Below are 14972 nucleotides of genomic sequence, written 5' to 3' on the forward strand. Positions count from 1 at the left end.
GTTCTCTGGGGACAACAATGTCACAGCACTTCGGTCCAGACTGAAACTTTTGGATGGATTGGCATGACATTTCATACAGACATTGACGGCTCACAGGATAAGTCCTTCTCACTTCTGATTCCAGCTAGAGTCACCAGCAGGTTACATTTTTCATTTTCGCTACTCAATGGATTGGCACCAAATTTTTTTTGAACAAACATTCATGCTTTCCAGAAAATTAATCCTACTGACTTTTGTGATCCTCTAATGCTTCCTCCAGCGCCACTATGACATTGGCATTTATGGTTTTGATTGAAATGTCTCAACACCTATTGGATGAAATTTAGCATTAATGTCGATGAATTGTAATAACTTCTGTGATTCCTTAACTTTCCATGTAGAGCCATCATCGCATCTAAATAAATTTGTCCAATACTTTGATTTATGACCAAATACCCACAAAACTAATGAAGTTACCATTACTTATTGCTAAATAGTGAATGTTAACTTGCTAATATTAAGGGGATGAACATGATGCAACCATACATGTTAAACTAGAGCTGGAGAATATGGCTAAAATCTTCTATCCTTACAATATCTCTATAACAATTTTGTGACAATTTAATGAAGAAGCTGTATGAAGTCACATGGTTTTGTATACTCTTGTGTGAGTTAAACACTTGGCAAATGAAGAGTGCTGAGTATTTTCTCTTTTAATTAATAATTTGAGTGCAAAATAATCAGATTTTCTGAGAAATTTGAGTTAGTATTTGCTTGTTATTATCATTTTAGACAACGTAATTATGCATTACGATATCTCAATATGATTCATTGCGATATGATTCAATTGAAAGATGATAAATTATCATATTGAATTATTGCCCTCGGCTAAACATCAGGGTGTCAACATTTTAACACTTGACTCATAGCACGGCTGTAATAAAGTACAGCCTACAACAACATACAGCATTTTCAATTTAAATCTGGATGCAAGAGCAAACCAGAAAGTGTGTGTAAGAGCGTTTCGTCTCAGAGGAGTTGGAATGCACTCAGTGTGACAGCTTTCATTGTCTCACAGCTCCTTTCTCTTAGCACCCAGCAATAATTACTGACTTGTGCTTTTCCTCTGGTACCTGCCAGCTCTTCCCACCTCCCAACACAGCTGATCAGACCGAGCTGCAACACGCTTGTACATTCTTCTTGCCACGTTTTCTTATCGGGAACCTGAAGAACAATCAGCTCGCTGAACAAAAAGCTCCATCCAGCCATCTCTTATTAGAGCAGGATTATGGCTGATTACATTTATTAGAGAAGATATATAAAGAGATGTAAAGTTCAGCCTACTATAGGTTGATACGGTTAATTCAGTTGCTCACTGACTAATTAATTGTGTACTCAGTGGAGCAGGATTCAGTCCTTGAATTAATAGGTGCCAGGTATCTTGCCGTATAGCCATGTTTATGAAGCTTCAGATCTATTGTTATTTCTGTCACCTCGAGAGGACTCATTTTGCAGCGGCCTGGCTGATCGTGTTCGGTCCTGTCATGTCTGATTCTGCAGATGAGCCCTGACATCCTCGAGGACGGACTGGAATGATTTGACGTCACGAACAACAACAGACACGGAAAAAGCTCTTTCCCCACCTTGTGCTGCAGAGGAGGTGTATTTCGGTCAGAGTGCCTCATGGTGTCATAGACGTCACAGTCTCAGGGGTGTGAACTGCGAGCAGAGTGAAGTTCTCTAACTCACTGTCAGAACATCCACTCATCCACACTGATGTACCCACATACTCTGAGAGACCCAAGCTTCTGACAGATGCAGCTCTGAAACAATCTGTGATGAATTCACAGCGCAAAACATCGTACGCACTGAAATTTATTCAAACCCACATTTTCTTCCTCATTCTACAAATCTATAACTGATGCAGATATAAAACACCAGTCATGCAATTATTAAAAGGTTTAGATGAGCAAAATCTTTAAGCGAAAAGGTTTTAAAGGCCCAGTAATCTTGATACACAGATAGGTATCCCTGGACGTTTATCGATGGCTGTGTATTTCCTCTGTGTTTCATTAGATACCTTGTTTGACAGCAGGGAGAGCTTCTGCTGTCCGCTCAATGGGGGGCAGACACATTGGTAAGGTTTTGATTTGGTGCATTTGGAGGACAGGAGGAAACGGGATCATGAAACATGACGAAGAAAGTGTTCGGTTTGGATATTGATGGTAAAATTCTTAATGATGTTAACAATACTGTCATCTGTGGATATATCTTGACTACTTGATTACTGACAGGCCATTAAGGTGCCTCCTATTCCAATATCCAATTAAAGGCTCCACAACAACTCCTATAATAAGTGGGGTGAGTTGATAAGCAACCAATTCTGAAGCTTCAGGCCCTCTGCTTCATTAGGAGGCTGTTGAGCTAAAACAGAAAATTCAACACGGAGGGCATCAAAGTGCCCACTCAGCAAAATGAGTAACAAACTCCTTATTAGATATGCACCAATCTCCTAGGATACAGCCGACATACACAATGATCACCCAGCAAAACTGTTGCCTGTATAATGCTCTTGAATAATGCTCTACTCAATTAATGCTCGCCAGAAGGGCAGGTGTTGGTTTGCACCAGCGAGATGTGAAAGAACAGAAGGAGTGATGAAGGAGATGGAGGCAGAGGAGGAGTGGAAACATTTCAAGATTTCAAGTATGAGAAAGTAGCACTTCTCAATATGAAAAGATCAAAGTGTCTCCGAAAATGTGTTATACTTCACGGGACATCATGAGGGGATGAGTAAAAAAAAAAAAAAAAACTTGCAGCGTATGTGAGGGGTGGCAGGTTTTTAAGCTGCACTGGAGGCATTTTTCCTAAATCTGCCAAGGTAGGAGGGAGGCATGGAGCAGTCCGGTGCAAAGCTGCAGCAGGGTTCGTGCCAGTTCATTGCTGTCGCAGCCCACACATTCGCTTGATACAATCGCAGAGACACCAAATGCCATGAGAATGTCAAACACACGTCTTTAAAGAGACAACCAGCACAGAGGAAGAAACACAAACAGCACCACAACAACGGAGGATATATTCGCTCGGGAAAAATCAACTTCTGTGTCAGAATGCAAATGTCGTTGTTAAGATGGAAAAGATGGGCATGATTAACAAAAAAAAAAGATCTCCCCCATGAGGTAATTGTAGTAAAACAACATGTGTGGATATTTCATATTTAAAATATCAAACATCCTTGTGTTTGACAGCAGCAGATATCTAGAAGATGACAGTGAGGGTGTGTCTGCGCTCAATTCAAATTCCAATACACAGTTTGTAAACAGCATAAATCATGAAAAACTGTATTCCATAGGTCATTATTCAATTTTCTTAAGTAAAAGTTTGACAATTTGAGAAATACACATATTTGCTTTCTTGCCAAGAGTTGTATGGTAAGATGGTATTATGTCTGAACACTAAAGTACTGCCAGCAGCCGGCTAACTTAGCTTTCACAGAGACTTCAAACAGGGCAAACGGGTGGTTTCCTTACCTTGGACACAGTCGAGCTAGCTGTTTCCCCTTGTTTCTATGTTGTTAAGCTAAGTTAGCTGGCTGTTATGGCAGTCCAAGCGGTGTGTGCTCATCAAAGTTCCATTTAAATTCTAGGTTTTGACCCTTGACCTCTTAAAAGTCAGAAAGGTTTGGGCCATTGTTTGACGTCAGTAAAACCTGAGAAAAAGTCACCAAACTTTCTTCCGATTTATTTTACTAATTGCGAGACTGATTTCACTGATTAGGTGGATTACCGTTCGTTTTTGAAATATCATATCTGACAGGCAGCGCAAAATTCTACATGTAATCATATATCTTAAATACTTTTACTTTTTAGATTATTCCCTCCAAATGTTTCCAAATAGCCCCGGTTATCCTGAAAAAGAGAATCTGCAATACATATTTAAAGCTAAAACAAGACTTTGAGATATGCAAGTGGCATGGGATTGTAAGGATTAAAGTTTAAAAATAGAAAAAGTGTGACATATCAGCACAACATTTCGTAAAGATGGACTGACGTCAGTAAAGCCAGACATTTAATCAACATAGGGTTTTAAAAATAGACATGGTAGCCAGTTATGGCACCAGACATATATTTATGTTTATAGATGTATTTATTTCCATTTTCATTTGAAACAGTGACATTGTTTGGGGATTAAGGCAAGACATCGTGTTTTCTGTTGCTGACTACATTAGGAGACATTTTGCCCAGCATCTAAATTGAATAACTGCTGATAACTTTTACATGTACTTTGAAAGGATCTATAAATAATCTTCGAGCTACAGTACTCTGTTGAATAAAAATCTCACAATGCAGACTGAAGGAAAGGTTATATTTAGAAAGGAGGGAAGGAAGAGCAGCAGCTGCGATGTAAGATATCTGAAAATGGAAACTGCTCCCAGGGGTGACAGAGCTTATTCTCTCCACATTAATTATTTATTTTCCCTTTAATAGACCGCGGACGACAGCATCGATGGGGCAAAGATCACGCTGTTTGAGGACTGCTGACGTTCTTGTGGCTCCCAGTGCTAATGAATGTGTCTAAACCAGGAAGCTTTGGCTTTGGTCTGGTCCCTGGTACATTGTGTCCCTGTGGACGGTAGGTCTGTCCATCATATAGGTAATTTCCAATCACCAAAGATTCTACATTAAACTAAATTTAAATAACAGTTGGAGTTAAGGTTTTCTATGCACAAAAGCATTGAGGCAACCAGTTCTTAGAGATCTGCACTCTTGAAGATATAAAAAAAAATATTTAGTCTCATTGATGAAGATATTTGACCAAATCAAGGCCAGAAATTTGCATTTATATTATAATGTCTCTTGAATGGGAGGGACACTTTGTTTTGACTTGGACGACTGCGTGTGCTGTTTTGTAAAACCTTCTCCAAATGCCTCGACAACAAGTCCGCAGGGGCTGAGAAGGCAATCACAGGTGAGAAATCACTGGCAGCATTGACGGCTGCAGTCCTGAGACATCAAGTGTTTGGATGGGTCATGAAGTGATTAGTCCCAGTCTCAGAGGAAGAGAGCAGGGGTCAGAGGACTAGTTGAACGTGGTGGTGGTGGTGGTGTAGTCTTACTTGTGCAAGTGAAAAGAAAAAAACAGCATCAAAAAAGTATTTGAGTAAATGCCACATAAGCCTTGTGGTCCTTGGTGGAATGTTATGTGTCTGATTTACCTGTTCCTTGCAGGGCTGAGAACATCACTGTTCTCATTAGAAACTGCTTCTGTGCTGTCTCATAGCAACCCAAAAATAGAAATGTCCCTATTAGGCTGTATAGCTGTGATGGCTGCCACAAGTTTTGGTCTCTTTAATTGTGCAATACATATATATATATATATATATATATATATATATATATATATACAGTATATATATATATATATATATATATATATATATGCCCTTTATGTATACCCTTTATATGGTGGATAGGAAGACTGTCTTTATTCTAACAACTGGCACTGATGTTCCCCACTGCAGACAGATTAAATCGTATTTATAGCTCTGGCTTACTGTCTGAGGTATGGATTCAGACATTTATAAAAGGATAAAAAGAATAGTCAGTGAGCTGTTATTCCTCATTTCTCTCATGTGAAGGCCCAACAGTGTCAGCTGCTTTCATTTACAAATCATCGTCCTTTTGAAATTATTCAAATAATAATGCCCACACACAGATCATTTACATGTGTTTGGGAGGTATAGCGCTAGTTTTGTTTGTGTGCTGCAGTTGTGAAAATCAGGACAGAGGTTTTCATCATCAATTTATTTTTGGCCGACTACTCTGACGTCAAGAGAATACACGTTTCATTCAAGAAGCAAGAAAGTTATTTATAACCCGCAGCACCTCCAGGTTGTGATCCTTGAGTGCGCAGTGAAAGGAATACTCCCCATTGGACTGATGTAGTGAGCCTTCATAACAAAAGCCACACCGCTCATGTCCAGAGAGGTACGGCGCCCTGTAAACTATAGGACGCGTCGATGGGAACATTCGCGGCTGAAAAATTGCGATATTGCGAAGAACTGCAACAAACTTTCTCTTTGAATCATTTATTCACCCCCTCCCCCCGATTTCTTCCCTCTTACATGAGAAAACACTGGGTACTTTGAGCATGGGAAACCTCTCCTCTGACCAGGTAAGACAATTAGCAGACATTAAGTTGCTCTGCAAAATTATTAAATTACAAAATGATTGAAAACGAAATCTAATTAATTCAACTTTATGTCATGCGTCGCTGCTTTCTTCGTCTGTGAGGAGGCTGGTAGAAATAGGATTCACCTATTACATTACGCTTAACATGAGATGTATGTATAATGTATACAATTTGAATTTACATTTACACAATAAACATAATTTAAAATGCCGGATTTACCGGAGAAACAGACGACGAACCAAATCATTTGTAATGGAGCGCGTTTCTGTCGCCAAGTTATCCAAGATGAGAACCATGGACAGCGACTCCTCCGCCTCACAGGGGGCTGATATTCCATATCCCCTTTCTGAGCAATTCATTTTTTAGATATTTTAAATACATCTCGTTGTCGTACAGTCTCTTGCATATATTTTTTGAAAAGGATGAACAAGCCTGGTGTCTGTGCACACTCACAGGACGATGAATGCTTTTGTTCGTCGTTGTTCGTCGCTTTCATAAACATGATGGAAAAAGACAAACGCGAGCTCCTGTCTTGGCAGAGATAATGAGATAAACTTTGATTTTGATATCCAAATCTCACGATCATCCATCGTTTGAGAATCTAACAGGTGCTGTTACCATGCTGTCTCGTGCATGAGGATTTCTGGGCATGGCCATGATTAGTTTCCACTGTGGAAAAAAAAAAATACATTTTTAACACATTACCGTCATTTCTATATGAAGAATATATATTTCCTACATCAGAATTCTGGAACAGTAAGTTATGTCTATAACCTTTTCGTTGTAACAGACTGCCACCTGCTGGTGGTGATTTAGAAAAGCAGAGAAACAAACAACATGAGTGTTAACCACTTCTATGTTTTCTTCAAAGGGCAGTGAGCTGTAAATTCAACACTGAGACGATCTGTGACTGGCTGGGAGATGGCAGATATACTGGAGCTGCGGACAGATGGAAATTCACTCCTGAAGGCGGTCTGGCTCAAACGCTTGAGACTCACCAGGCTCCTGTTGGAAGGAGGCGCATATATCAACGAGAGCAATGAACGTGGAGAGACACCACTCATGGTGGCCTGCATGTCCACACACACTGACCAGCAGAGTGTGAGCAAGTCAAAGCTGGTGAAATATTTGCTGGACAACCAGGCAGACCCCAACATACAGGACAAAGCTGGTAGGACGGCTCTAATGCAAGCCTGCATCTACAAGGCTGGACACGAGGTGGTGGATCACCTGCTGAGCAATGGAGCTGACCCCAGTCTGGAGGACAGGAGCGGGGCCTCAGCCCTGGTCTACGCCATCAATGCCGACGATAAGGAGACACTAAAACTGCTCTTGGATGCGTGCAAAGCCAAAGGCAAGGAGGTCATCATAATCACCACAGACAAGTCGCCATCTGGCACTAAAACGACCAAACAGTACCTAAATGTCCCCCCATCACCAGAGATGGATGAGAAGTCCTCCCCAGCATACTGCACCTCTCCGTCTGATATCAACGTCACTGCATCGCCCACACCTGAGCAAGAGCAACAAAACACAGTTTTCAGTTTCCAGACCAAGCTGAAAACCTCCAGTTCAGCTGCAAAGCTCGCCAACGGGCCCACGTCTCCAACGCGCCGGCCTGCAAACCCCAAACGTGCACGTTTGCCTCAGCTGAAGAGGCTGCAGTCAGAGCCTTGGGGGCTGATTGCTCCCTCAGTCCTGGCTGCAGCCGCCCATGAGGAGAGCAAAAAAGCCACCTCTGATGAGGATGTCATCGCAGGGGTTAACGGGCTCTCTCTGAATAAGAGGTCAGCTTTATCTCGACAGAGCAGTGTGGATGGAAAGGACAGCTTTTTCCCGCTGGTGGGTGAACAACACTGCAAAATGACAACCTCGATATCAGTTCCTCCAACGTCCAAAGCCTCATATGAGAGATCTCTGGGCCAGCACCAGCCGCTGGCACGGCGCAGCACTGTGCCCACGGAGCAGGAGAGCAGCAGTTGCAGCAGTGGACTTGCCAGTCTGAGAGACACAGTGCATAAGAGACATCTGGGGAACGATCACTATGACTCAGACTCACAGCTCTACTCAGGCTCTGCCATGTTAGACTCTCCTAAGGTCCCAGTGGAGCGAAGGAAACTGAACACTTCTCCTCTAGCGATGCTAACTAGCTCCAGAGAATCTCTCGACAGCAACGCCAGCACGTCCTCTCCAAGCACAGCACACAGACGTGCACCAGGCCTCCTGGAGAGGAGAGGCTCGGGCACGCTGCTGCTGGACCACATCTCCCACACCAGGCCCGGCCACCTGCCTGCTCTCAACATCAACCTGAACCCTCCCATCCCTGACATCGGGGCTAGTAGCAAGCCCTCCTCACCTCTGGCCACAGGTATTAGATCTATAGCTCCAGTAGCACCAAACACACCAAAGAGAGGTGGCCTCAAGTCCAAGAAAATACTTGTGAGAAGGCACTCTATGCAAGTGGAGCAGATGAAGCAGCTTTCTGATTTTGAAGAGACAGCTCATTAGTTTGTGATGGTGTTTATGCAGCACATATTGTGGGAGTAGAACTGTTAGCAACATAAATTGTCAGGAAGTACATCCATAGGTTCCGCTGTGTAGACTCACAGTCATCTAGATGTTGAATAATGTATAATTTATAAAAGATAATATATATATATATTGAAACTGAGCAATATATATAGACTTCTTCCCTGTGTTACACCCAACCTTAAGTTTTATCATATTTTGACTTCACAACATCTGCTGTATATGTATTACAGTTTTGAATGTAAATGCCAAGACATGGTACTATTCCTCTGAACTAGCTCTATTACATGGTAATGTAATGCGTAGGGAACATACAGGGTCCATTTGTAGCCAGCAGGCCACTTGGGTGCACATTGTGCAAATGTAATTAGAACCATTAATGGATTTTTTTTATTTTAAAAGAAAATGTGATGCACTTGTCTGAGATGTAGCTTTGAGTAAGATGAGATTTTACTGTTTGTAGCAAATTTGTACAAAGTGCCTTCAAGATAAAGAAACCTAAAAAAAAAAAAAGAGAGTGGACAGATACATTTAATGTATTCGGAGCATTTTTAATTCATGATGATGTAACCAAAATGTGTTTTATTTCAATATTGTTGGTGTCACATGAAAGAAAATGAATATACGTGATGTGAATGAATGAAAAACATGCCTTAACAAACAGGTAAAATGATGGGCTATGTATAACAGCACTTTATTGCCCAAGAGGAAAAAAAAAATGAAAATGTTGCGCTCAACAGTGTTTCAAAAAACCTTCAAAGCACATGTAATTCTTATATGATGAAATCAAGTAACAAAAATGATATTCGAGCCCTTCGTCAACACAGGCAGTGGTGAAACTTGTCAATTTAAAATGTCATTTCACGCTAATGGCAATCAAAAGATCTTACTGCTTCCATGTAACTTACCTGTGCAGCATTGCTACTGTTTAAGAAAAAAGAAAACATAATCAAATCCATAGTATTTTTGCAATTAGTTTGTTGTATATTCTGAATAAATGTCTATCACTTGTGACATTCTGTCTGTTTACTCATTTGTTACATTAAGTAGGCGCTCAGCTGCTTAGCAGCCACACAGATGCTCATTAGAAAGAGCACCAGTTCTTCCTCAGGCAGTCCGTTGATACTATGAAGATGATGACGATCATCATCGATGTCACTGTGATTATATCAGACCAACCATAGAGGCACTCAGATCCCACAGCTTCTTGGCAGCTTCATCATCCAGACCCTGAGGGGCTGCTGTTTTAGGGGCGCAGTCGCTGCAATCAGGGCAGAATTGAGTCTTAAATATGTGGCTCGATCCGTTACTACAGTGCTGATTTATTCACAAGGACCAATTCTCAATCAGGATACAATGATGAATAAGGATGGAAATCACTGGGTCACTAACAATACAGGATGGGATCTGGGACAGAATACTGCATAGGTACTATAGTATTCTGTACAAGATACTGACAGTAGTTCATATGATTCTATGATAAGCAACATAATGACATATTCCCATAACTATTTAGAGGGATATTTACCAGTTATATTGTTTTTCCACAAAACAGGAATTGATCAATATCTTGTATTTACTGGCCTCAAGTGGCCATCGGTTTGTGGTACTGTAATTTAATTCCCTGTTATTTTAATTTGGGAATAAGCACCACTAAAGCACAATATCCATTGACTTGATAAGGAATACTCGTATTTGTGCATTTTACTCTGTGTCTGCTGGATCAATAGGCAATTGTTTGCTAAAACATTGTCAGGTAAACTCAGCATATATTTGCTCTGGGGCTCCTGAGCAGGTTTAACCGGCCACGAGTGTAATAGAACATAAAGCGATATTGGTGCCAGGGAATCGCCCCCGAATCTCGATATATTGATATATGTTGTAGTGGCTGTCTCAGCTCTAATAATGAAGCTACTGATTTACAATGACTGACCTGTAGTAGAGTCCACTTTCATTCTGCAGGCTTTCCTCCACAGCGCAGTAGATGGTGGTCTGAGCCCCTTCTGTTGGAGACTTGATGAGGAACATGAGCGGTGTGTACACAACTCTCTTCCAAAGGGGCATTGTGGGCCAGAAGTGTCGGCCGAGCTCCGTGCGGATTATACCAGGGTGGAGGCTGTATGTAGTTACCCCGGTACCTGCAAGATGACAAGACATAGGGCATAATGTATCCACCTTATGGATAGTTTATTAAAAACTGTGTAATGTCTGGTGGGAGATATAAAATGTTTCCATACCTTGCAGCTTCTTAGCCAGCTTTCTTGTAAAGAGGACATTAGCTAGTTTACTTTGTGCATAGCTCTTCCAAGGGTGGTAATCTTTCTCCTGATGTATGTCATCAAAATAGATTTGACCTGTTGAGTGAAAGCAGCATTCACAGATGTGGTATTTAATATCAAATGACACTGAAAATGATGGCATTCCTGATAGAGAATACCAATCTACATCTCTTGAAGTAAAATAGAAACAGACAAAAACTGAACCTCTCTGATGAGCTAAACTGGAGACTGTGATGATGCGGCTGGAAGCCGACTTCTTCAGGAGATCCAACAGACAGTTTGTTAAAAGGAAGTGGCCCAGGTGGTTCACACCAAACTGCATTTCAAAGCCATCTTCAGTTTGCCATTTTGGGCAGCTCATAACACCTAGAAGTAATATTTAAAAGTAAATAAAAGTCTCAAAGCTGTTGGATATATCACAGCATCAGTGGTCAGATGTGATTTATACATCTACCTGCATTATTGATGAGAACATCCAGCCTCCCTTCACTTGCTAGGACGTCTTTGGCTAGCTGTCGCACTGACTGTAGAGATGCCAAGTCCAACTTTTTGACAATAACATTGTCATTTCCGCTCCTCTTCTTCACCTCTTCTGCAGCTTTATTGCCTCGGTCCATGTCTCTACAGGCCAGAATGACTCTCGCTCCTAAAACACAGCAGCACATCCTTTATTTACATTTCAAATTGAATTAGATATTGCCAAAATATGAAACCGGTATAAGTCACTAACCCCTTTTAGCCAGGTCAACAGCCGTTTCTTTGCCAATCCCAGTGTTGCCTCCGGTGATCAAGACGGTCTTTCCCTCCAGCGAGGCTTTGCTACGACACACTCCACCTGCCATCCATTTCTGCACACCAAACAGTCCCGCTCCTGTCAGAGTGTACACACAGTTAAAATACCTCTGCACCTTTAAAGAGAAAAACTGTTCACCGAACCGCAACTTTAAATTTGATACCATATATCTTCAACTGTCAACGCTTTTAAATCCAAACTACTGAAAACTATTTTCATCAATTAAGTGTTTTTAGTAATTCTTCAAGCAAAAATGCCAAATATTTGCTTGAAGACAATGACTGAAGCTGGTTCCAGCCTCTCACACAAAATAACATTGTTTGTTTTTCCTTCTTTCTTTTTATTACTGTAAGTGGGGTTCCTGAAAACAAGCTGTTTTAAGATGTTTGAATTCAAGCCCTTAGAGATTTCTTTAGAAATGCATAGATTAAAAGATGAATCCATTAGGTCAACTTCTACCACTCCTTAGAAAGTCTGTCTTGTGTGCTCCAATAACTTTGTTTTGTCTGATTGTATAATTCAGTTGTTTGTATTGTCTTCAGGATCCCATTGGTAAAGAGGACAACAATGGAAATGTTAGCTTTATTGTGTTTTTATCCCTGACAATTTAATTGTATCTGTCTATCCATCCATCCTTCTATTAATAACATATATTACATCCCGTGACCATATCGAAAACCACCGAGGCACCAATCAAATCAATAATTTCTTTAATTATAATGAAAGCTCTCATTGTTTGTTTATATTATGGGCTAGTAACCGTGTACTAATGTTGTAGCTGTGCTCTAATGCAGCAATTACAAAGCATAACGTAAAATGTCAAATGATTCCCAAAAACACATAGTTTTACTTTTTATTAATGAAGAAACTTTTGAGAATATGAACTTGTAGCCAAAGGAATGGACGTGCAATTGTCATTTTCTAAGCATGCAATCTCATTCATTCTAATGACAACAAGTACCGCAGTGTTTGCATGAGCCCCGTGCATTAACTGAAACATCACAGACCGTACAGTTTATTATCATTAGCGTACAGTTCAGTGAGTGAGCACACAGACGAGACCAGAGCTGGCTGTTGTTACCTGTGACTGTGACCAAAGCAATGGTTTTAGGATACTGGGCAACAAACGATCTCATCGCTGTGAAGGTCTGCATCGTCAATCCTTCCACTGTTTCTACAACTTCAAATGTTCCCACTTTAAGATAGATTGCAGTTGTATTTCTGTTTAACTTCGGTCTCTTTCGTATGAGCTACAAAATTACCCCAAACCAACAAGAAGAAATGACCACCACAGCTCACGTGTATAACAGCTACATAACAACGCAAGCTTCCTCCAGGAAGTCCCGCCTCCTGTCGTCCTATAGACGAATCCTATTGGTTCGTCTTGTTAATTATCTTCTAAATAATATTTTCACGAACATTTTAAAACTTCTGATGCTATATTGGACTCTGGGTAATAATAATGATTATTAATAATCATTATTATTAATTAGTATTAATAATAATTATTATTAATTATTATTAATAATAATTATTATTAATAATAATAATAATAATAAAAATAAGAGTTTAAAATGGAGATAAATGTAAAAAGGGAAGCAAAATAAAAAAAAACAATTACAAATTGGAATATGAAATTAAAATGAAATACAATAAGGTGAAATAGAACTATAACAGTGACAACAGCAATTATCATTACATTAACCACTGCAGTTGTTATCATCTTAACTATCATAATTTTCCTAGATGAGCTGAGGTAAATGTATTTTTTAAAAAGAATAACTTCCAAATAAAAGCGAGGCTGAAATGGTTTTATCATGTTTAATGCATCACTCAGTGTTGCTTCCCTCGTGATCCCACGTTTTGGATCAAGAACTACAGACCTGTTGGTACATATCATTGTAGCTTAATGTCACCAAGGTAGTCAGGGGAAACACCTGTAGATAAGTAAAGACATCTTACAATTTCTCCTCAAACTAACTGGAAGCCTGTGATGGTGATGCTGTTTGACCGGCTTTGATAATGATGGCGGAGCTCCAGGTTTTATGTTTCATGTCACAATACACATATTGTGTTGCACATTGCCAGCTTGTGTTGGGGTTTAAACATTTGTTTTATTAACTAATGTAATTTTTTGAGGAAATTATGTTTAAGTCTGTGTTTGCCTTTGCTTCAAGGGGACAAATAAGTTAAAATTGTAAATGCTCCTCAGATCCTTTAACATTAGATGTTGCAGGTAAATGAACAAATCCATAATCTGAAATACACACAAACCTTCCAGCAGAGGTCAGTGTAGGCTCACCAACACAGTCTCAGGGCCTTCTAAAGGAGTCCAGTAGATGGAGCACATACATCATATACGGCGCAAGACTATGTTTTATTTTTTATATCCAGTTACCAATCAAGTCTAAGAACACTGGGGAAGTACTTTATATAGCATCAAATTATATCCTAAACTCCTACGAGCAAATTAAGATGTCTCTCTGCTGCTGTACGAGCAGACAAAAGAGCAGCATCAAGTTGACAGTAATAATAGCATTACACCCTTAGATCTGAATTAAACTCTGATCAAAGCTGCAGCTGAGCAGCTAACTCTTCAAATAAATAATTTAGTCCCTTGCTTATTGATGAGGGTAAAGTTTTAATGTGGCAGCTCAATAAGTCCTCGCTCTTTTCTTAACTGTAAAGCACAATAGGCTAGTCCACCATCATGAGACAAGGACTTAAATTTAATATAGAGCTTTGTCCTTGGTGTTTACAGGGTGACATCTGAGTGTGCATGTGAAGGTGGGCAGCATGCGCACACTGTTTACATAAAGGGTCAAAAATTGAAGTTGAAAGTCAAAATATTATGTAATTACACTGTCTGACCGCAACAATAACATGAGTTACAGTCTCTACAAGACATTTTTGGTTTATAGACATTTTTATTTGACATTGCATATCTGACTTTTGTCAATGCAGGCCCCCTTATTCTCAAATGAAAGAGTACTTCAGAGGTGACCTGCAGGATGTCTCTATTGCTGGCTCACCACCAAGCCCGTCATGTGACCGCACTGCACACTTGTCTCCCAGTATGGTAACCTTCCCCTGCTAAAATTAGAGGGCCCTCTGCCGAGACTTTTTGGAATGTGACTATCTTGTACCCATCCTGCAGATGCTAGGGGATCTCAATAAATCTCTTGTCAGTTTTTAATGTT

The 14972-nt window shown here is 40.2% G+C and overlaps 2 protein-coding genes across 4 annotated transcripts; one reads left to right on the plus strand and one right to left on the minus strand.

The window, feature by feature from the left end:
• The first annotated feature begins 5880 nt into the window (after positions 1 to 5880).
• ankrd34c (ankyrin repeat domain 34C) lies at positions 5881 to 9714 on the plus strand. 2 transcript variants are annotated; one of them, XM_031860957.1, is made up of 2 exons: positions 5881 to 6153; positions 7043 to 9714. In XM_031860957.1, the coding sequence occupies exon 2, from the start codon at positions 7093 to 7095 to the stop codon at positions 8677 to 8679; it is 1587 nt and encodes a 528-aa protein (XP_031716817.1). In that variant the 5' UTR covers positions 5881 to 6153; positions 7043 to 7092; the 3' UTR covers positions 8680 to 9714. The 2 variants fall into 2 exon arrangements, with proteins under 2 accessions (XP_031716817.1, XP_031716824.1); XM_031860964.1 differs by having other exon boundaries at positions 6115 to 6153; positions 7048 to 9714.
• On the minus strand, positions 9236 to 13093 carry LOC116390866 (retinol dehydrogenase 11-like). Of its 2 annotated transcripts, XM_031860994.1 has the most exons (7): positions 12854 to 13093; positions 11710 to 11850; positions 11434 to 11625; positions 11184 to 11345; positions 10938 to 11054; positions 10634 to 10838; positions 9236 to 9961 (listed from the first exon to the last, which is right to left on the minus strand). In XM_031860994.1, the coding sequence occupies exons 1-7, from the start codon at positions 12924 to 12926 to the stop codon at positions 9865 to 9867; spliced, it is 987 nt and encodes a 328-aa protein (XP_031716854.1). In that variant the 5' UTR covers positions 12927 to 13093; the 3' UTR covers positions 9236 to 9864. The 2 variants fall into 2 exon arrangements, with proteins under 2 accessions (XP_031716854.1, XP_031716847.1); XM_031860987.1 differs by having other exon boundaries at positions 10938 to 11345.
• Between the last annotated feature and the right edge of the window lie 1879 nt (positions 13094 to 14972).

The sequence above is a fragment of the Anarrhichthys ocellatus genome, unplaced genomic scaffold, assembly GCF_004355925.1.
Source record: "Anarrhichthys ocellatus isolate YVR2014 unplaced genomic scaffold, GSC_Weel_1.0 scaffold2, whole genome shotgun sequence".
Lineage (NCBI taxonomy): Eukaryota > Metazoa > Chordata > Actinopteri > Perciformes > Anarhichadidae > Anarrhichthys > Anarrhichthys ocellatus.